Below are 21,903 nucleotides of genomic sequence, written 5' to 3'. Positions count from 1 at the left end.
AATGGTTAGAAAACAAAATGGCGATTCTTGTTACATCAAAATGGGCGTTCATTGGAAAACTCGAAAACCTATATTCTGTCGTATCGTGCATGAGACGGTTGGCCCACGGCCACCAAAATGCGTTTGCGGTCTCAAATTGGATTTCTAGACTGACAGGACCTCCCAAGCCAGCATACCAGGGAGGGAAAAACCAAATAGGCCGATGGGAACAAGCGGGCCGCTGGAATCTGCAAGACACAGGAACCGAGATGAACTAAACATGGCGACATGGAATGTCAGAGGGCTAAACGCCTACATTAAGAGACTGAGGGTCTACGCTTGGCTAAACAAAGCGAAAGTCCACATTGCAATGCTGCAGGAGACCCACCTGACGGCTGAAAAACAAGCCAAAGTGGCCAAGAAGTGGGGCGGCCAGATATATAGCTCTGCATACTCTAACTATGCGAGAGGGGTAGCAACTTGGATTGCCCCGGGCATCCCATTCCAACTCATTAAACTTGAGAGAGATGCCGAAGGCAGGGTCTTGATCGTTCACGGAATGCTGGAGAACCGAGAAGTGTGTCTGGTGAATACCTACACCCCAAACCACGATGCAACAGATTTCTTTAAATTACTCACACCCCAGCTGGCCCCCGTACAGGAATGCCACGACCATCTGGGCCGGAGATCTTAATTGCACATTGGATCCCAGGCTGGACCGGTCGGACGACAAACACAAAAGAGCCGCACCACCAGCGCAGGTGTTGCAGAAGACACTGGACCAGCCAGAGCTAGAAGACGTCTGGAGAAAGGTACATGGGGGTGAAAGGGGATACACGCACTATAGCGCCCCACATGGGACATTCACCCGAATTGACTATTTACGGGCAAAGAGACACTAGGTGAATTCACTGGGGCACACATTCAAGCATGAACCCTGTCTGACCACGCCCCACTGGGAGCAACATGGGCACATACATACAGGAAAGCCCCCATACCCACGTGCAGACTTGGGGCGTAAGCACTCCTAGAAGGGGATTTCCAAGATCATATCCAAACTACAATAGATGACTGTTTCGAGCACAACATAGGTAGTGTGGACTGCACGGGAACGACTTGGGAGGCCTTTAAGGTGGTGATCAGGGGGGCGGCAATTGGGAAAACGGGAGGCCTTAGAAGAGAAACCCTGGCTGAATTAGATGAGATACAGAGGGCGGAAGCACAGGCGGGGCAGGAGGGAGGAGAAACGGGCAACCTCAACACTCTGAGACAACAGTGTACGGCGGCCTGGGAGAGACTAGGGCGGTTAGATTATGGGAAGTACATACAGAGGTTGCATGCAGAAGGGGATAAGCCTAGTAAACTTCTCGCCTGGCTAACCAGACAGGAGACCAAGCAAGAACCGATAAACGCAATTCAAAACAGTTGGGGGGAGATTGAAAGGTCCCAGGAGGGAATAAATACGGTGTTCTCGCAATTCTATGAGAAACTATAAGTACAGGAAGCAGAAGAGGGCGACCTTGAGGATGCATTTTTGGAAATCAAACTCCCACGACTGTCAGAGGAGCATGCCCAAATGTTGGACGCCCCCCTTACTGTGGAGGAACTGACAGAGGTCATCACCCAGTTACTGACGGGAAAGTCCCCAGAGCCTGATGGGTTACCAGGGGAATTCTATAAAAGATACAAAGATAGCTTGGTCCCGAGACTACTAGAGACGCTAGAGTAGGCATACGAGAGTGGGCGACTCCCGAACAGTATGTCAGAATCTGTAATAGTCCCGATACTTAAAGCAGGGAAACCGCCCCTCAAGTGTGGGTCTTACAGACCAATCTCTCTGATAAATCAGGATTCCAAGATACTGATGGCGGCATTGGCCAACTGGCTAACAAGGGTGATGCCCACACTGGTACACCCAGACCAGACGGGGTATGTGCCGGAACGAAACACAGCATGGAATCTCCGGAGACTCCATCACGTCATTGACAAAACGAACCAAGAAGAGGGGGAATACGCAGTGGCGTCATTAGATGCAATTAAAGCATTCGATTCATTAAACTGGGACTGGGTTCTGGGGGCGCTCGCCCACTTTAGGATAAGCAGGGGGTTCCTACATTGGATAAAGCTGCTGTACAGGGACCCGAGGGCCAGAGTTAAGACGGGCAGTCATGTCTCAGGGGAGTGGAGCATAGGGCGGGGTACGAAGCAGGAGTGCCAGCTGTCCCCGATGCTATATATATTGGCTTTGGAACCGTTTGCGGCCTTCCTAAGGGCGGAGTACGGGGACACCGGCATAGTGATAGACGGGGAAACACACCAGATTTCGATATACGCAGACGATGTACTGCTTTACTTCCAAGACCCACGTACTCCCCTGCCGGACCTACTAGAAACACTGGGAGCGTTGGGCAGGTTATCGGGAATCAGCATCAACAAGGGAAAATCCTCACTGTTCCCCCTGGTGCGCCTGAGGGCAACGACATCAGACCAGCTGCCACACCTGGGCCTGACATGGACCCCAATCACCTTCAGATACCTGGAGGTGGACATATATCACGACACTGCGGAAACACACATGGCCAACACACAAGCAGCCCTGGACAAAATAGAGAATGCCATGCAGTTCTGGAAAACACTATCGCTGGGGATGATAGGCCGGCGGCCCTAAGGAAGATGATAGTTTTACCCCGAATCCACAATTATTTAACCAACATCCCCGGGTCCTTCTTCAGACGACTGCACTCCATGACAAAGGTCTTCCTGTGGGGGGGGAGGGAGGAACAGTGAAGCATAAAGCACATTATAAAGGTGCTACGAATGGGGAGGGATTAAGCTCCTGGACTTTGAGCGATACTATTTGGCTGCACAACTTCAATTCGTGGTCCGGTGGCTGGGGGAGGACACCTCCATAGACGCAATGTCTGTTTCGGCCATCGCTCCAGCAATACTATCTAAAAGAACTCCTGTGGATAAACGAGACCCAGGCAAAAACCCTTCCCAGAATAGTCCAACTAGGCCGAGCACTGTGGAAAAGAGCGTGGAAAGCGCAGGACATAAGAGATCCCTATTCAAGGCACATCCCCCTGGCGGGACTGGTAGACACCTGCATAGCAAGCCTGGCAATGTTCAGAACACAGTGGGAAGACAGTATAATAGCATGGTCCAAGGAATAAGAAAGAGGTGGGAGACCCTGCCGGAAGAGGAAGATATGGGGGGGGGGGGGGCGTCCTACATACTGGGCCTATTCCCGAGGGGCGATAAGCAGAGAGTCAACATTGCAAAGATGAAAGACTTGATAACAATACTGGCGAAACGTCGCATTGCAATGGCATGGAAAGCAAGCGCAGGACCCTCGATAGAAGGCTGGTGGGCGGACCTACAAAAATGGGCAGTAGCTGAAACAACGGTCTGGACCAGGGCCTCGCAAAGGGGAGAAAATAACAGTGGGGCCAGAATACTAGCGTGGAACACTCTGGTACAAGACCTATTTGGAAATGACGATGAAAACAGCACAACTGTTTCGAGTGAGTCAGGAGGAGAGGAGAACTGTCCCATCCGCACCCGTGTGCAGCACACAGACCGGAACAAGGACACCACGATGGAGGAGGAGGGAGCCTAGCCGTGACCTGAACTGATAATGCACAATATAAACTCAAACCTGACAGTGCCAGTGCAAATGTTGTGAGTTGCTGTTTATTTGTTTTGTGTTTTTGCTGTTAAATGAAAATAAAGAAAAATTGTTAAAAAAAAAGTATGATCTTCGACATCTTCACCCCTTTATTGATTGATGTTGCTTATCTTTAGTTGCTTTCCGACTTTTGATCTGCTTTGCGCCATGCACATTTTTCTCAATTTCAGGTATGTAGAGCTTTCACCCACCTCTACTTCAGTTGTGGGCTTTTTTTGTTTACTTCCTAAAGCCGTTTTCATCCTCTAGGCTTTGTTCTAATCTCATTTCACCATTCAAAGGCTCAATGCACTTTCTCACACGTCTCAGCACCGCTCTGTGTCTAGGTGCTTTTTTGTGTCCTCTGCACTCGTCAGGTTCTTGATACTTTTCTCTGTTCTCATTATCCACCTCCCACAGGCTCTAGACACTTCTTTAGGAGCTTCTTCCACCATCAGCCTCCCCGTGTGGTAGCCAGGTACTGTGAGTTCGAGCCTGCCTCCATCCACCTCTCTGCGCATCAGCTTGATCCAGCCTCCTTTCCAGGTTTAAATAATCACTTGCTGCCTTGCAATGTTGCTCTTACTCCATACCTCTCTTTTTGAGCCATGATTGGCAAGGAGCTTCCCTCTCTTTTCTTTTGAATCCTATTGGCTCTGGGAGTTTTAGCTCTTCCCTGCATATGACCGGGGATAATCTAAACTAAGTAAAACATCTTGGATTTTGTCCATTAACCATGATTATTTTGGGAAGCCACCACATGGAGCCTTCATATTTTCAAGACAGAGCGTCAATGAAATTCCAAAATCTACGCAACTCCCTTTTTTGCTGTGGTTATGGGTGTTTTGTCACACTTGACAAGCATTTACTGCACGAGGTGCAAATAAACTTTGAGTTAAAAGGTGTTCAGAAGTCTTTACAAACACTTGACTCATGTGGTGCTTAAAAAGGATGGGCAAAATGTATACAGCCTGGAGGTGCCTTGACTTCAGATGGAGGAGCCCAAAGTAGTAGTAGTATACGGGACAAGTGTTGATTATTGAGCAACGTTCCAAGAAACTACCCTAGCTTGCAAAGTCGGGAAGGGTTGTTCCTTTGAGGAAAGTAAGAAATGAATTGCTGAGGAGCAATGGTGTTGGCAAATCTGGAATAAAAACCTGGTCAATGATGAGTGTGAATCCAGGAAAGTGCCCTCGAAGCAATACAACAAGACTGAAAGGAGAAATTCTTTGAGAAGAGTGGTTGCACTGAAAGTGAACTCTCTAAGGCGGTACAACTAAAGTCAAAGATTTTTGAATATACTGATATTGTTATACTAAAAGATTTTATATTGACTTGTAATACTGCTGAATAAACACTGAAATTACTGGGATGTTGGTCTATGCTGCATCATTGTTAAACGGAGCCTCGTTATGCAAAGATATGCTTCTTATTTAAATGTTCCCTTTAGGCTGTGCACTTGTACGCTTGCCCAGCTTACTTCTGGGTGCCGCTTGGTGTTCGCAGCGCACACAGACAATTCCTACCATCTCAAGAATTGCAGCAGTTACCTCTCATTTGTTTTCTCTCTTAATAATACTAAATTATACTAACAAGGCCTTATATATACAAGGCTGTACCTAGCGTGAGCTTAAAAACCTTGAAACGGAATACACCCTGAAGAATTTAAAAATGAATTTGAAAGTGTCCCCATTAAAAGAAGATCTTACTAAGATATGTCTGCACACATTAACCAAATAACCTTTCCTCCCCACGCTTGACTCCTGTACTTGACTCTACAACACTTCAACCTTGTGACTAAATATCGCTCCAAGTCACAGGTAGATGTTACTGGACAACTTTGTCTCTACTTGCCTTGGCTCTGAGAAAGGTTACAGACCTGTACCAACATCCACTTGTTATATGGTTGTTGTAATATGAATAACGTTCAAGCACCAGAATGTCTGTGACTCGTGTCTTAGCAAAAGCACCACCCACACTAAGTAACCCAACTGTCAGATGAAACAGTGGATACCGACTGTAAATTAGCAGGCTAATTGGATGTGTAATCTCATGCCATGCTTCCTACACGTATGCCACACAAGCACTTTAAAGCATACCCTTGCAAGTTAACGCTTTACAACATTGCCTTTTTAAGGATTTTGAGTAGGCAAATGTCATGCTCATCATCTCTTACTTTAGCATTGCTTGCATTAGCCTATATGTGGAGAGAATCATTGCAATATCATGTACTTGACCTACAAGGGATAATGGTTATGGGCTATGCCTGGTATTATTCGTACATAGGATTGGTCTCTACACACCCACAGCATTCATTGACTGAACTCCCAGTCCACCAGGAAACAAATTCCCTTTTGAACTGGTTCAGAATTAGAAATAGCTCACTGTTAGGTGACAGGATTGAGAACTCCCATACCATATATGAATAGGTTGGACTTTTGTGGTTGGTCAATTCACTTCTCTCTATACACCACACATGACTGTGTCAGAATTAGCTTGTCTTGCTGATCATGTTCACAGAACAAAGAATGCTGTTCTAGATTTGTGGTTTTTGTAAATTTGAAACACATTCTGTTCACAAATGCTTTCTTTACTCATGTTGGGGGTATTGTTTTTGCCTTTTGTTTTCACTAATGATTGTATGAATTTATATGTATGTACACAATTTGTTGGTAAAACATATGAAATTTAAACTTTTTTACTTTTTGAATTAAATAGTGGCTACTAAGTCAAAACAGCAGTCTGTCATAGTTGTTGCTCCCTCAGTGCTTCTGTCTCCAATCCGGTCAGCCAAGGGTATAGATTTATTGATATATGTAGAGCTACTCTAGGGATCAATATTCACTGCTCCTGTAGGCGAACTTTATATGAGCCTCACCTTCAGTTCAAATAATCACACTACAATTAGAAGTGTGCAAAATAACCCACGTGGGTAGGTCAGTCCTCATCCTGTGTACCATTACTTGTACATAGTCGGGCAATGGATATTCAAACCCCGAAAATGCTTTTTACACCATCTGCATCCTTTCCTAGTTGGTTCCAGTGGTCATGGACCTAAACAAATTATAAAGTAACTCTCTGATATACAAAAAACAGTTTCATTGAGCACTTGTATAATCCTACCTAACATTGTTATGATGGGGTATACTGTAAACAATCTTCTATGCACTGCAAAATAATTTTGCAGATTGATTACATTTTCTTAAATTTCCCACAATATCATGGTCAGGCTTTAAATATGAATTGCTTGCAAAGTATTGGGGGTATGCAAATGTGAGTGTTTACAAATACAATCCCTCACATTTTACAGAGCCCTGCCAACTAGTACTGGAGACTAGCATGGGAGCTGGGAAAGGGGACAGCGGGAGGGCACAGGACAACACTCCTGGGGGTGAAGAACAAATCAATAACTTTCAAAAACCATCATACATTTCTACAGTACAATGACGGAAATGTTTGTTTGCTAAAGATAGGAAATGCTAGTAACAGTCTAGGGAACTGCACCTTCAGTTTCTTTCTATGCTCCGATGCCAAGGGCATTCGACTATAATCATGTGTTCTACATTTATTGCTTCTATCATCCCCACACCTCTTGTTCAACAGAAAACAGGGATTTGCAGAAAAGGGGTTTCTAGTTACAGAAGAAAGCACTCAATCTTGTGTACCTCCTGAGCACTGCAGCTATTAACTTAAAAGACAAATATATGCGATTTACTTGGAGGACCCATAAGAAACCTCAGTAAGGCTCTCGTTGAATTTTCTCTAGACTATGGTAAGGAAGGGAAATATCTAAAGCTGTATTATTTGCTAACTCGTTTCACATCCTATGTCAGGGTTATAAGCAGGGCTTTTAAAAGATGTTACTTCCTACTCAAGTGATTTTTCAGGGAGTGAATAAGTACTTGGCTCTCCCAATAGAGATGATGTATGCTTATTAAAAGATTTTCTTTTGACTTCCAGTTAAGCAGCGACCAAGACAGCTGCATGCTAAGGGCCCTCGTCTCATCCAAGGCGAGGATCACCCGAAGGCTGACAGGCCCACATGGGCCAGAGTGTAATGACTGCCTGGCCAGCACGAGTGGCCCATAGAGGAAAAGGAGCATGGCAGGCCCACATGGGCCAGAGTGTAACGGCTGCCTGGCCAGCACGAGTGGCCCACAGAGGAAAAGGAGCATGGCAGGCCTGTGACTGCAATCTGAGCTGGACAGGTATGCAGCCCCCATGGGAGTGGGATGGGAGGTACGCGCCATCAGGGGTTGACTGAGTTATGATGAGCAGCGGAGCGCTCCTGGCAGGTATGCCACCCACCTGCTCTCATCCATAAGGTGCTGAGCAACTCCGACTTCCCTAACATGAGGGTGCTGGATGCCACTTGGGGAGGACGGTGGGCCTAGCTGTCAATGGGGCGTCCCCTGCCTGGTGCAGGAGTGCACATAGGTGTGGGTGTGAGAGCAGCGTAAGGTTCGCAACCCAAGACCAGGCAGATCAGAAAGGTCGGCGGTGAGGTGTAGGGGGCTCTCCGTCCGTTACGTAAAGGAGCACAGCGGTAGCCTGCCACAAGGCAGATGGGGACTGCGGCAGAGAGGCCTCCTGCCCCCAACCATGTTGCACTGGAGGATCTGTGTGGCCTGGTGGAGTGACAAGTGCCAGGGTGACAGTTGTAAGCCCGCCAAGTGAGACTTGGAGGTTTAGCCACATGGGTCCTCCCTGGGAATTCAGCAAGAACAGCCGGGAGGCAGAGCTCCTTCCTGGGTCCGGTTGGGAGAGGCGTCTCACCCCAGAGCGTCATGAGGGCTCCACGAGTGGCTCACTCAGAGGTGTCTGAGGAGGTTACCTGAGTCCCCATACCGTGAAGCTCTGGCAAAACAGGCTCTTAACCCACTGGGCTCAGAGATTCCTATACCATGCGCTGGAGCTGAGAAGGGATCACACCCTGTGGCCTTGGGGGATCAGAAGGAGGAATTGGCAGATATCGATTTGGCAGGCGGCCTTCTGTATTTATGCCGTTGCATAAAGAGCTGAAGAAGTTGAGATCAGTGACTTGTGGTTCCACTGGGAGTGAAGTGAGACATCGAAGGGAAGATTCCGAATGAGCGAAGCGGAAATGGCAGCAGCGATGGAGGGAGATTTGACTTCCTCTGTGCTCACAAAAGCGGACTTGTTAGAATGTATATCGGCGTTAGAGGAGAAACTGATCAACGGTTAGAGAAATTATGACAGCAACAGAAGGTCTATAGATATCTTGGATGTCCTCGCTAAGGACGTGAGGCAGATAAAAACTTGTATGGTGGACTGTGAGGAGTCCATTCACTCCTTACAGGAGGACATGATCCATTTGCAGGGAGAACTAGCCAGAGTGAAGCGGGGAATGTAGGAACAGCTATCTACTATTGAGGACCTGGAGAATAGGCACCGGGCTGAGAATCTAGGGATCCAGGGTCTTGAGGAAGCGGTCAATGGTTCAGATCTAAAGCATGGGTGCTGCAGTTTTTCAAGGATACCTTCCCTGCTGTAGCATCGGAGCCCATCCTACTGGACAAGGGTGCACAGGATGGGCCAGCAGAGGAGGGGTCCTCGGGGAGGGGGGGAAGGAGGGGGGAAGGTGGGGGGGAGGTGGGAGGGTGGGAGACGGACTAGAATTATCATCATAAAAACTCATGCCTTTCCCATGAAGGAATAGATTTTTAACACCTCAGCAAGTACAACCTCTGATCTTTCAGGACCTGGCTATGCATACCCTCCAGAAGCGACTAGCATTCAGTACGGTGACAGGGAAACTAAAACAAGAGCAGATACTGCATAGATGGACACTCCCTTTCGGCCTGATATTCACGTGGCAGGGGAGTAAGAGGAACCCAGGGAGGAGGAGGTTGAGAGTAGGTGGAGGAGAGTTCGGATCAGGGGTTTGTGGAAGGGTGGGCCAGAGCAGGGATCGGAGGGAGGGTTAAAGCCCACTCGCACGGGTAGGCTCAACAGAGGATATCCCCCTAGTGGGTTAAGGTGTTCAGGGTAATTCTGTGCAACTGTGATTACCATTAGCTTGGATGTTAGGAAACATTGGCAGTGACACGCCTGGGAGAGGGGAGGTGGGCTGAGTTCTCCAGAGGGGGAGATATTTTGGAGGATGTTTCCGCTTAGACACGTTGGTGAGTGGAGGAAGTTTGTTTCTAAAGGTTGGGGGTTGCTTAAAGGGGGGTGATGCATTGCTGGAGGGGGAATAAACCAGTGCTACCGATAGTGAGTCCAAAGTCAAATTAACTAGTTTGTTGCCCTCCCGAGATGGAGGGGAATGGGAGACTCCATGAAAGAATGGTTGGTTCTCACACAGCAAGGTGGAGGGGCGCGGTCTAACCCATGTGAAGGGGTTGAATTCCCCTAAAAAGCATAGTACTCCATTTGCACAGGTTGAAGAGGGTGGATATAGACGTTGCGTTCATCCAGGAGACCCACCTGCACAGGTGTGATGTGGGCCGATTGAAAACCAGGGACTACCCGCTGTAATTCTTTTCTACATACCGTCTCAAGAAACGGGGGTAGATATCCCCAATGGGATGAGGCTGGCCTTCCAAGTTTGCGGGACCAAATATTATTGGGTAGGAAGATTTCTGTTTTGGAAAGTTCTGTTGGGAGGCACACAGGTCCCCCCTGCAGTGGTGTATGGTCCTAAAACAGGGCAAAATGAGTTTCTTGGTACAATGCTAGGGGATCTCATAGTGTTCTCTGAGAGTCACATAGTCCGAGTGGGTGACTTCATCGGCCCAACGACCATAACTGGGACGAGTCAAAGAAGGATTACTGGGGAGCTACATGACCTACGGCTGCACTATGGGAGCTATTAGCAGATTCTCGTCTAGTGTAGGCATGGTGAGTTTCTCATTTGGGGACTACATCGTCACTCGTTTACTCAAGGGTTGATTATTTTTGGAATGGGTCTGATTACTAAAGTAAAATCTATTGAAATAGGATCCATCGATTTCTCTGACCATGCCCCAATCACCATGAATCTCGCCCTCCTCACAGAGAGTAGGGTCCACAGAGTCTGGAGGCTTAAGCACACCCTACTGAATGACAAGTTAGTGGTGGTAGAGGTTAGGGAGGCGATTGTAGAATACTTTCAGACAAATCTGGTGGGCCACATCCAGGAGGAGTTTCACTGGGATGCCTTTTAAAGCATATATTAGAGGGATGTTCCTCTCCAAAGGAGCTGTGGCGAACTGCCACAGAAGGAAACAGACTGCCTTTATTGAATGGGAGAGGTGGAATATAGAGGTTTGTGGAAGGCGTTTAGAGTACTGCAGGCAGCACAGACAAGTGAATATGATTTAGGCTTCCAGGGCTGGATTTAACATCTTATGAGTGAAACAAAGATACTTTGAGGAAGGGAATAGTGCGGGAAAGATATTAGCGTGGAAACTGCAGCAGAGGGCTATCTCAGGGGCTATTGGTGGAGTTGGAAACGAAGCAGGAATCATGCTAGACAGTAAGTGTGACCTACTGGAGGGCTTTGACGCTTTTCCCAAAAGCTACACACCTCCAACCTACCTGAGCAGGATGCCATTGAGGGTTTCTTGTCAGTGCCCCATGCCACGTGTCCCCACTGAGAAGAGTGGCCTTTTGGAGAGTGAGATTACCAAAAAGGAAATATTTTTAGAAATTTCCTCTGAGGGTGGGCTCAGCCCCCTCGCTAGATGGCCTCACCATAGCCTTATTTAAGACCTATTCTGGGAATCTCTTAGAACCTCTCTGCATTCTGTTTAATTAGATGTTTACACAGGGAATCCCCCCTGTAGTATATGGGGAAAGCAGGGTTTACTCTTAAAACGAAGCCCAATAAGGATCCAACCTCCAGCAGATACTATAGACCTATAGTATTCTTAAACAATGACCTTAACATCTACGCTAAAATTCTAGCACTGATCTACGCTAAGATTCTAGCACTGAGGCTGGAGAAAGTTCTTCGTTCTGGATAGGGGAGGAGCAAGTCAGGGTTGTGGAAGGGAGTTGGGAAGTCGACAATGTCAGGAAAATTGTGAATTTGATAGATGTGGCTCACCGCAAAGGCACTCGGGCAATTCTCTTGGTTAGATGCTGAAAAGGCATTTGACCGCATTGAGTGGCCATTCTTCCAGAAGGTGTTCAATAGGTCAAAAATGGGTGGGGGCTCCATATTTTTTTTTTTTTTGCTGCATTGTGCTCTTTTCCCACGGTGCGTGTTCTGGTCAATGGGGCTTTGTCAAAGGGTTTCTCTTTCACGGGGCACTAGACAGGGGCGCCCCCTTTCCACTCTTTTGTTTGCTCTCGAAGTGGAGCGCCTGGCTGTGCAGTAAGGGAAGAGGTAGCCATCTATGGTATCCCTTATAGGGGCGACGTTCACAATATTGCACTTTCTCTTTTGACTCTGCTTTTGCCAAGGTTATCTATCCTTAAGCTACTGGAGCTTCTCAGCGCTTTTCAGTCAGTGTCAAGATTTGAGGTTAATCTTAGCAAGAGCGAGGTGTTAAATATCAATAATCTGGCAAAGGCAATCAATATTCTGAAGCAAAGGGTTCCCTTCACCTGGGCCACTGAGAATCTTAAATGCCTGGGGATCTTTCTCACCCCACGTTGCGAGTACTTGTATCGGGCTAATTATCCCGCCCTACTTAAAACTATTAAGACCGACCTTGGATCTTGGGGTTTAAGGGCAATCTCCTGGTTTGGGAGCATAGCAACTATTGAGATGAATGTCCTCCCTAGGTTGCTGTATCCTTTTTAAGTACTCCCGGTGGTGGTTCCAGCGTGTACCCTAGCAACCCTGCAAAAAGAGGTAATGGACTTTATTTGGGGAGGTGGAAGGGCTTGCATTATCAAAACAGCGCTTTTTAGATAAAGGGTAAGGGGGCAGGAGGTATGGTGCTCCCAGATATACTGAGATTACTGGGTGGACCTCCTTGGAATCCTGAGGGACTGGATTGCCCCTGACTCGACTAAAGTTTGGTACCTGCCATAGCAGGTAAGCCACTTCGCTACCTCCTGTCAATGCTGAAGAGAGACTGGCTGTAAGTGCTTGAGCTTCGAGCAGCGGGCACAATTTTGCGGGTGTGGGATTCACTAGTAAATATCATTCCCCTCCTCTTACCCCCCCATACATAATCATCCGAATGTTCAACCGCCCTACGATGGTCTCACATTCGCTAAGTGGAGAGCAGGGGACTGTACATTTCTATCGCATATGTTTGAGCAAGGTCAGATTCGCTCCTGCAAAATGGCCTTTGGGGTGGGAAAAGGAGATGGGTATTCATACTGGCAGATTAGGCATTGGGCGATGCAAAATCACAACCGACGGGCAGCAGCTAGACCTCTCACTAGCTTTGAGAAGCTAATATCTCTCGGGTTTATGTGGGCAGGCTACTCTCTAACCTCTATGGCTACTTGGGGGAAGAGGAGGACAGTTCACTATCATCCTATGTTGATGCCTGGCACAAGGATTTAGGATATGACTTGTCTTCACGGGACTGGAAAGGGATCTGGAAGGCTCTCAAGAGAGCAAATAGAAGCGTGATGAAGAGGAGGCCAGTTCACTATCATCCTATGTTGATGCCTGGCACAAGGATTTAGGATATGACTTGTCTTCAGGGGACTGGAAAGGGATCTGGAAGGCTCTCAAGAGAGCAACTAGAAGCGTGAATATGCTGAGCGAGGTTTCCGCTTCATGGCTAGGGGCTATCTTTCTCCTGATGGGATAAAGCACATGGAGGGTAGAGGGGCGGCAGAGCAATGATGGACTGTGCTGGAGAGGCTGTGGTGCTGCTGGGACGTTTATGTACATATGGTGGAGGGGCCCCAAGCTCTTGCATTACTGGACGGAGGTGCTAGCCTCTATTGGCAGCATTATAGGCTCATCTCTCCCGAGTGAACCGGACATGTGCTTATTGGGGTTCCTAGGTGTCCGGTGTCCTAGGTGTCTGGGGTTAAGTATGCAAGGGGGTTGCTTGAGACGTTGCTCCTGGGGGCAAGAGCCACAATAGATTGTTTTTGGAAATCCGCCAGGACCCGTCTGGAGAAGACTGGTGAGTGCACCGTTGGGCAATGGTCGCTTCTGAAAAGGTGTTGTACTATTTCGAGAACCAGCCCCAATCCAGCCCCAATCCTTCTATCAGAGGTGAAGAATGCTCTTGACGTACACACAAACTCGCAATAGAGACTTTACCTGTCCCGCTCGATGGGGAGTGGTGGGCCTGCTGGATTGCCCCTACGGGGGCAGGAGGGACTTTGGGGTACAGTACATAATATCAATTCCCCGTCGCGCAGAGACATACCGATACGGGATTCATCCATGGACACTTACTGGATGCAACGCATCTGGGAAGGGTGGTTAAGAGGGGCGGTTGGGAGCGAGTATGTTGTAGTTCATGTAAATTATGTACTTGCGTCTGTATTTGACCACGCTCTCCTTCTGATTCTGGAGGACCTGTTGCAGCTGTATTACAAGCTGGTTTGGATTTTGCCATACATTTTAAAGGCTAATGTTTTCAATTTAAAGAAATATATATTTCCCATTTAAAATTACTCTTGAGATCGAGTAGTACATTTATTAGTTTGTTCCTATGCCACTGTTTTGCTCATTGCGGATTCAAAAATATCAGAAGACCTTTGTGGGTTGAAGCTCTTTTATGTTCGTTGTTTCCCATTTTTGCTGGGCACAGTTTCCTGTTTTTAGGCATTAAGAATGGGTGGTGTGAAGGCTGTGTTAGCTGTAGGCTGGTTTTGTGGAAGTGCTGTCAGTGTTCTTCACAGGAAAATGTTAGGACAGAGGCTCAGGAATTCTGAATACTATAGTGTGTGATGCAGTTATTCTGATCCAATTGTGAGTTGCACGTTCTCCTGGCCCTTGAATTACAAGTTACACATGCACTCCAATTGGCATGTTTTCTGACACATGCCTTTCAATTGCCATTATTCCATCTGCACATTTTGTATCATGTCTGCATTATTTGCCCACCACATCTGTTTAAGATAAGAGATTTGTTTCTTGTAATACACGAGTGCTTTTTGCCAATGGCATAAAATACTTTCTGCATTGTCTGAGCAGAAAGGAAAAATTAATAGCTACAACTAAACATATTGTTTATACTGAGCATGCAATTTTGGTGTATACACACATTTTTGTCTGCACAGGAGTACTTTTTCTAGGTACTGTGGTAGATCTTAAAGTCGTGTACTGGTTGATGAGCTCTCTTTATGATCACATGTAAAATATTTGTATTTCTTGGTAACAGGTCTTGCATCGAATTATTTTCCATATAATTTTTTTTGCATATAGGGTTTTGCAACAAGAAAATATGCATTGAATGCATGTTTTTGAGGGGTAACGGGTTAATTTTTGTTGTGGTGGGTTTTTAAAGGCTAAAAAACAGAGGGTTCAGGGGGGGAACCCCCTAAAAAAAAAAAATCCATTTGATGTAAAAAAACGTGATGGAAAGACCATAAACCGTATTTCTTTAACTTCTATCTTTGGAAAAGGTGATGTGCGATGCTCCTTTTACACTGATCTGTAAGGATTTGCAGTTGTTGGCAAGGGGAATTTCCCTTCCAAACTTTTTTTGGTGATGATAGCTTACTAACTGCGCATGCTCACAAAAGTGGCTGACCTCATTAGTCTGTGGCGCACATGGAAAATGTACGCACAAAAGGCAACCATTTCTGCACTTACAGAAAAATAATTAGAAGGAACATTGATCACAAGTGGTATTGATGTGTTTGATCAGCCTAGAGAGCTCCTTGAATCCTTCATGTCAGGGTATTGAATCGCCTCCTGTATTTTCATTAATCTATCAAATTGTCTTGTGTTGACTCCTTAATTACAGAAAGTTTTGCATTTGAATTTTTCAATTGGAACAATGGCAACATGTTAATGTGAGATGAACTGTGTCCCAATTTCTGATCGTTTCAGATCCACCAAGTGTTTACTCAATGCCAGAATCGGATTTCACAAGAATCCTATGGGTCCTGTCTCTTCCAATCATTACGCTTCTCTTTTTGACCACGCCAGACTGTAGGAGGCAATTCTGGAAGAAGTGGTTCATTCTGACGTTTCTCATGTCTGCTGTTTGGATATCTACCTTCACGTACATCCTTGTTTGGATGGTGACGATAGTGGGTATGTACAGAAGGGTTGTGTAATGTTACTTGAAACCTTGACTTAAGCATCTGCTATCGTAGCTTATAGTGAGACCAGCCTTTCTTTAATAGCAGTGTTCCTAAAATAAAAGGAACAAAAACATTGCCGTGTAGGGTATACATTATGATGTGGCACAAGTTGAATCTAAAAGTTATGGCTTGCTAAATTACAATGGAATGTCTGGCCCATCCCAAAGACTTTTTGCATCACGTCAGTCCCGAGAGTGCCACTGTCCTTCTTTCTTCTGTTGTCCAACTATTTCTGTTATGCCTGTGACCAAGATCCTGCATCTACCCATGGAGGTGGATGTTTGGGTCGCAAGGGCGATGGGTGACGACACAAGTCATAATGATGCTGGGACTGGGGGCGATGTTGGAAGTGTGCCTTAGATACCCCCACCATGCCACCAACAGAGTTGGGGGGGTGGGATGAGTCCAGAAAAACACCCCCTTGTCACCCACAGGAAAGAACCCCTTAGAGTAAAATTCAAAATTCTATCCAGATTACGGACTACTGCGTAAACACTCAACTCTCCAAAATCTACCTGGGGCCAAGGAGTATGAGAGACACTTTGGCTTCTACTCACCTGCATTGCAAACCTCTCCCGAGCCAGATGAGTATGAAAATCCAAGATGGCAGATGGCCTGTATGAAGACTGTTGTCCATGGAAGTGAAGGGGGCCAGACTAGGGTCCACAAAGCGGAGACAAATGGGCAGAAGGGAAATTCAGTTATTCTGGCCCAAATTACTCACACCTGCACCCATTAGGAAGAGGGGAATTCCCAAATACAGTGCTAGGAAAGCACAATACAGTGTGCATGCAAGGTATTACAGGCAGAGTTTTATAGGCAGTCTGCGGAGAGAATTGGAGTGGTGGAGAAATGTGGATAGGAGGATGCTTACCCCATCTCGTTCCCTCTGACCTCACCAGTCACCCCTTACCCATGACTCCCAAACTTGGAGTTTTTCTTTAACAGTAGCCTGAAACTCTACCAGTGCATCTCAGCCCAATCCAACCTACTAAACATTAGAAAAATACACCATTACCCCAGGAACAACTCAACTAAAACCATCATCTCTACTCTTATTTTCAGCAAACTGAACTAATGAACAAGATTACTTGTTCTCCCCCCCCCCCCTGCTTGATCTGTTCCTCTACTCTTTTGCTTCTCTCAAAAAAATCCTCAACTTTTCAACATTTTAACCTACCACCTGTTGCTTGCTGGAGGGCTCGCCATGCAAAATCGCTCTTTAAATTCCTGTTAATTGTTCGTAAATCTATGGTCTTGCCCCCTACTACCTCACCAATTGCATCTTGCTGTACTTTCGCTCTCAAACTGTCCTGCTCGTGTTATAAGACCTTATCGAACACTTGTATCACCTTCTGCTTTCGTTCCTTTTCTGCACACCTCCCCCTGTTTCCTGACATCAAAGCCATCTCCTCAAAAGGGAGTCTCCGAATGCATTCTTCCCTTGGGACTACTCTATTTAGTATGTAGATATATAAATACTTTCCTCGGGGTGCCGTTGTTAAACAATCTTATGTCCTCCAGTTCCAGTCGCTGATATATGTTCCACCTGTTATCCCTTCCCCTTCCCATAGAGCATTCCATCCAGCAATGCTCCTATGTAAAGGCGTCCTACCCTAGGACTTCATCTGCACTCTTTTATTGTCTACTTTGCAAGTACATTTTGTTCAAAATGACACTCTGCCATTTAATAAATACATATTGTAAACTTTATAAAGTTTGCAGAGCATGTCCTACAAGATCCGGACCCAACCCCAGTAATATCCAATTCCTCTAAATTGCAAAGGTGAACCCTAAAGGAGATCGGGAGGGGCAAAACTGTTATTGTAATCTTTTTAGACACAGAAATAAAAAATGTAAATCAATTAAAGTTATAAGGGTATAAATTGCTTAATTGTCCTTTTTTAAATTTGTTTTCAGATATTACTGAAGAGCAACTAGAGATCTCAGTCTCACCATCTTCCACAAATTGTTTTAAAAAAAATAAAAAACAGCTATGTGAAAGCTATTTTTTTTAAAACACTCTTTTTTTGTTTCTTACTTAAGTGAACATTTTTGAAGGAAAAACGTATTGTTATCTATTAAGTAAGAAACGAAAAATGGAGCGCTACCTTGCATATAAGCAGTCGGGTATAGCAGTCAGTCAGCAATTGTAGGTCCATTTCTAGTGTACAAAAGCTTCAAACTCCTAAACTAAGGGCTGTGATGAAGATGGACAAAGTAATGATTCAGTGTTCGAAGTGTGCAGTCTCGCTCCACTGCGGTGACATTACTATCTTTCTTTCACTGATTCCTGTAATTTCTGTAACTTGCTTTTTGTCCGCAAGTAAATCGAGGCGTGAAACAGGTTTCCAGTTACTTACAACCACATTTTTCTTTGAGATGACATCTGTTTTAGAATGTAACAATATAAGTGCAATGAATATTTGTAAAGTTTGCTCTTGTTTCTCTAGGGGAAACCTTGGGAGTTCCAGATACAGTGATGGGCCTCACTTTGCTTGCTGCCGGAACAAGTATACCGGACACGGTTGCAAGCGTGCTGGTTGCCAGATCAGGTAAGAAGAGTTCTAGATATCCATTCATGTTTTCATTGACTATCTATTTATATAAATGGGCCTGTTCCCAGAAAATGTGCTTGCCCTCAAACCAAGTGTACAATCTAATTCCAATCCTTGCATTTGCTAACATTTAATCAACATGACTGCATCTCAAGCATGGTTCTCCTGTTACCAGGAACTGACAAACTAAAAACATCCTGTTCTATTAACATTTATATTAGTGACTTTGCCCTATGAAAGTTCTGTCAACTGCAGTGTGCTACTGATTTAGCCGTGGCATTCAGCGGACCATAACTAAAATACATAATGGTTCTTTTTATTTTGAACACCTCTTAAATTGGATTTTTATCCCTTGTTTTCCAGGAAAAGGCGACATGGCCATGTCGAACATCGTCGGATCCAACGTATTTGACATGCTCTGCTTAGGACTTCCTTGGTTCATTAGAACGGCCTTCGTCAATTCTTCGCCCATCGAAGTGAATAGCGGCGGAATGACCTATACTAGCATTTCACTCCTTGTTTCAATTCTCTTCATTTTCCTGGCTGTTCACTTAAATGGATGGAAACTGGATAGAAAGTTAGGATTAATCTGCCTTCTGACGTACTTGGTTTTCGCTACCTTGTCCATTTTACATGAACTTGGAATTCTGGGAAACAACCCAATAAGAATGTGCGGAGACTAAAATAAAAATTTTAAAAATGAAACCGGTGTTTGTGTTCATAAGTGCAAAGGATATTAGGCGAGTCTGGGGTTTTGACTGTAAAACCTTAATAACGAAAATAGGGATGTTCTTGTCCATTGTTATAGGAATAGTTTGGTTCATGCTTGAAACTGAATATTTATTTATAATGTGCTTAATACCGTACCGTGGATCCGGGATTCAAACCTCTGTTTCTCTGGTCGTCTTGCTTTCAAGCCAATCACGTTGCCCCTGTGCTGTCCTCCCTTCACATCTATCTAGGAGGCTAGTTACTCATCTGTATATTTTTTTTCAAATGCATTTTTGTAAATTATGAATGTACTTGGAAGATGATATCCTTATAACCATTTGATAGCAACCAAAGTTAAAATGGTAGTGGACTCCCTTCAGCAGGTTGTGGGACTGGGCACATCCTGTAAATAGTTAACATGCTTTATCCCTGGTTCCTTTGATTTGTTGGTTCCAATTGGTGCAGGGGGGTTTGTGGGGGCAAGATCCCAGGTTGCCTGGAAAACCAAACTTGACTTTGCAATGTATAGCAAAGCAGCACCCACAGTCGACGAACGCCAATGGTAATCGAACATACTACAATATTGTATTTGGATCATGTTGCAAGCACCAGGTCAGAAAAAAAAACTTTAAAGAAACAGTTTGTACCGGTAGAAATTCTTTCAATGGTTTGAGTAATATATGGACCTGTGCAAAAGCTAGCTCTGTGAGATGAGGCTGTTCTGTTACCTTAAACACATAGGGCCTAATTCACGGAAGCGTTTTAATGGCAAACCCTATTGGAAAACAGTCTGTGAATAATGTCCATAGAGTGTGACGTTCACCCAATCTGGGCATCTTCCTGCTGGGTGAACCTCCTGGCAGAGCTATGGGTTGGAAGGTTTTTGTATTCAAAGAAGTCGTCAATTTATTTTTTTATTTTTCAGAATATCAAATTGGACGTTGTAGTAATTAGTTGCATGGAAGGGCATTCCCGGTCATGGTCATACTCCCCCCTCCCCCACAAGAAGGAAAGTGCTCTTCCCTTCAGAACGGGGGAGTTGGATCGTTGGTATTTCAAGTAGGTTGGTGCTTGTTGGCCGGTTGGACAGACCACCATGGTGCATAAGTGTTGAATCAATTAGCCATGATGCTGGAGATCCTACTGCACATTGACTTTTGGATTGTGCTCATCACTTTGAAGGTTGTCCATTTCTTAACAGGGTGCCAGTGACCGGCTCCAGTGGGTGATGCCCAACATGCTTGTTTAAGGAGCCTTTCTCCTGCAGCTGAGGGTACTCCAACCAGTCTTGCAGGTGCATAATTTGGAAGGCTCAAATATTTCACATTGGCACAGTCCAATCAGTGAACAGAGTGTTTGCCCAGCTGTGATGCCTTTTGGTTTGTCTATATATTTATATTTATATTTATATTTAAACAGGTGTTCCAGGTTTGGATGACTTTATTTATCTGTGGTACATTACGATCTAGGATCAAATCAAGGTTTTTTCAAAGGTCAATTTTCCAGCGTTTGGAAAAAGTGTGGTGATTCTGTAGGATCAAAATAATTTGCTGTCGAGCAACGCAAAATATTTCTGTGTGCATTGTTTCTATTGCTTTAATGTAGGGATATGGACTACAGGCGTGACACAACCTTGGTGGATTACTTCGGACTGTTCTATATGGGGGATTCAAGATTTAAACTACCGGTTTATCCAACAGTTTACCTGGTATGGTATGGAACACTGGTCTAAACTAGGAAACTTTAAGGGATAGTCAGTAACATTGTACGGAGTGGCATAGTTGCACTCAACATTTTGATTAGGGGGCAGAAAAATAAAACTGTTTCACTAATAACCGCATTTAACTTTGCACCCATCGATGCAAAAAATAAATTAACTCAACAGTGTGGTTGGTTCCAGAGAAACTCCCGATAAAATTAGACTCATGCTTGTATACAATGGACGCACAAGTGACACAGCTGGATGTGCACTGTGGTGTACCTTCCGCTGGTGATGAAATGGGGATAGGCGGGCACCAGCTTTCACTTAAACAAATGTGATCTACTAGTGCAATGTTTGTAAAAACTTTGGGAGCGCTACGGAATAACCCTGAGCACTAGGCTACGCAGTACAACCAAGAATCCTAGGAAACCGAATGCTCTACCAGGCCGCTCGTAGAGCTGGTAAATTGTTCAGACCAAGTTCCTGACAAGTGTACTCGTACTAAATGCACATCAAAGTGTGTGCAAGCTATAATACAACTCATAAGTAAGAGTGGACAGAATTTTAATACAAAAGACGAGGAGACTATGTGCATAAAACGGGGTCTGCCAATGCATTTCAGACCTAGTCCGTCCTCATGGCGACCTCCATGTGTCCACAACTCTGTGTAATCGGTACCACTGTCCATCGATTAGTCAAATGGAACAAGTGCAGCCTCGTGCCTCATCATGTGTACCCACACAAAGCAGTGTCTAAATGAGCTGCAAAGGCTTGAGGTGTTCCCTAAAGCTGAGAAACACCACAAGCCTTCGGGGACATGACTCCAGATAGCGCCAATTTGATCGGTCTCCACTGCAGATGAAGGTAAAAAAACACGCTGACACGCAGCAAGCGTGGCCGTTTAAAAACAAACTAACCCAGTGTGGGGTCTCCAGACCGCTGGCCCACCAAGCCATTCCTCTGTGCCTCCAATCCTGGATTGCTCCCTTCCTCCTGACAGGTCTGTGGCAGGAGCTGGGACCTCCACTGAATTTCTCAAATCGGGGCACATAGTGAGGAAAAACTCATCCCCAACCTTTGAGGGGCGCTGGGGTGCA

The 21,903-nt window shown here is 45.5% G+C and overlaps 1 protein-coding gene across 2 annotated transcripts in view; it reads left to right on the top strand.

Annotated features, from left to right (window-relative positions):
- Positions 1-19,098, top strand: part of SLC24A5 (solute carrier family 24 member 5) — a 146,109-nt gene extending 127,011 nt beyond the window's left edge. For both annotated transcript variants that reach the window (XM_069624800.1, XM_069624801.1), the window contains exons 7-9: positions 15,579-15,785; positions 18,289-18,390; positions 18,757-19,098. In XM_069624800.1, coding sequence (XP_069480901.1) covers positions 15,579-15,785; positions 18,289-18,390; positions 18,757-19,076 — 629 coding nt within the window. In that variant the 3' untranslated portion in view covers positions 19,077-19,098. The remainder of the gene's footprint in view (positions 1-15,578; positions 15,786-18,288; positions 18,391-18,756) is intronic.
- The last annotated feature ends 2,805 nt before the right edge of the window (positions 19,099-21,903 follow it).

The sequence above is a fragment of the Ambystoma mexicanum genome, chromosome 11 (assembly GCF_040938575.1).
Source record: "Ambystoma mexicanum isolate Mex_15411 chromosome 11, UKY_AmexF1_1, whole genome shotgun sequence".
Classification (NCBI taxonomy): Eukaryota; Metazoa; Chordata; class Amphibia; order Caudata; family Ambystomatidae; genus Ambystoma; species Ambystoma mexicanum.
The sequence above is the reverse complement of the archived record's forward strand: the minus strand, read 5'-3'. Positions and strand labels throughout refer to the sequence as shown.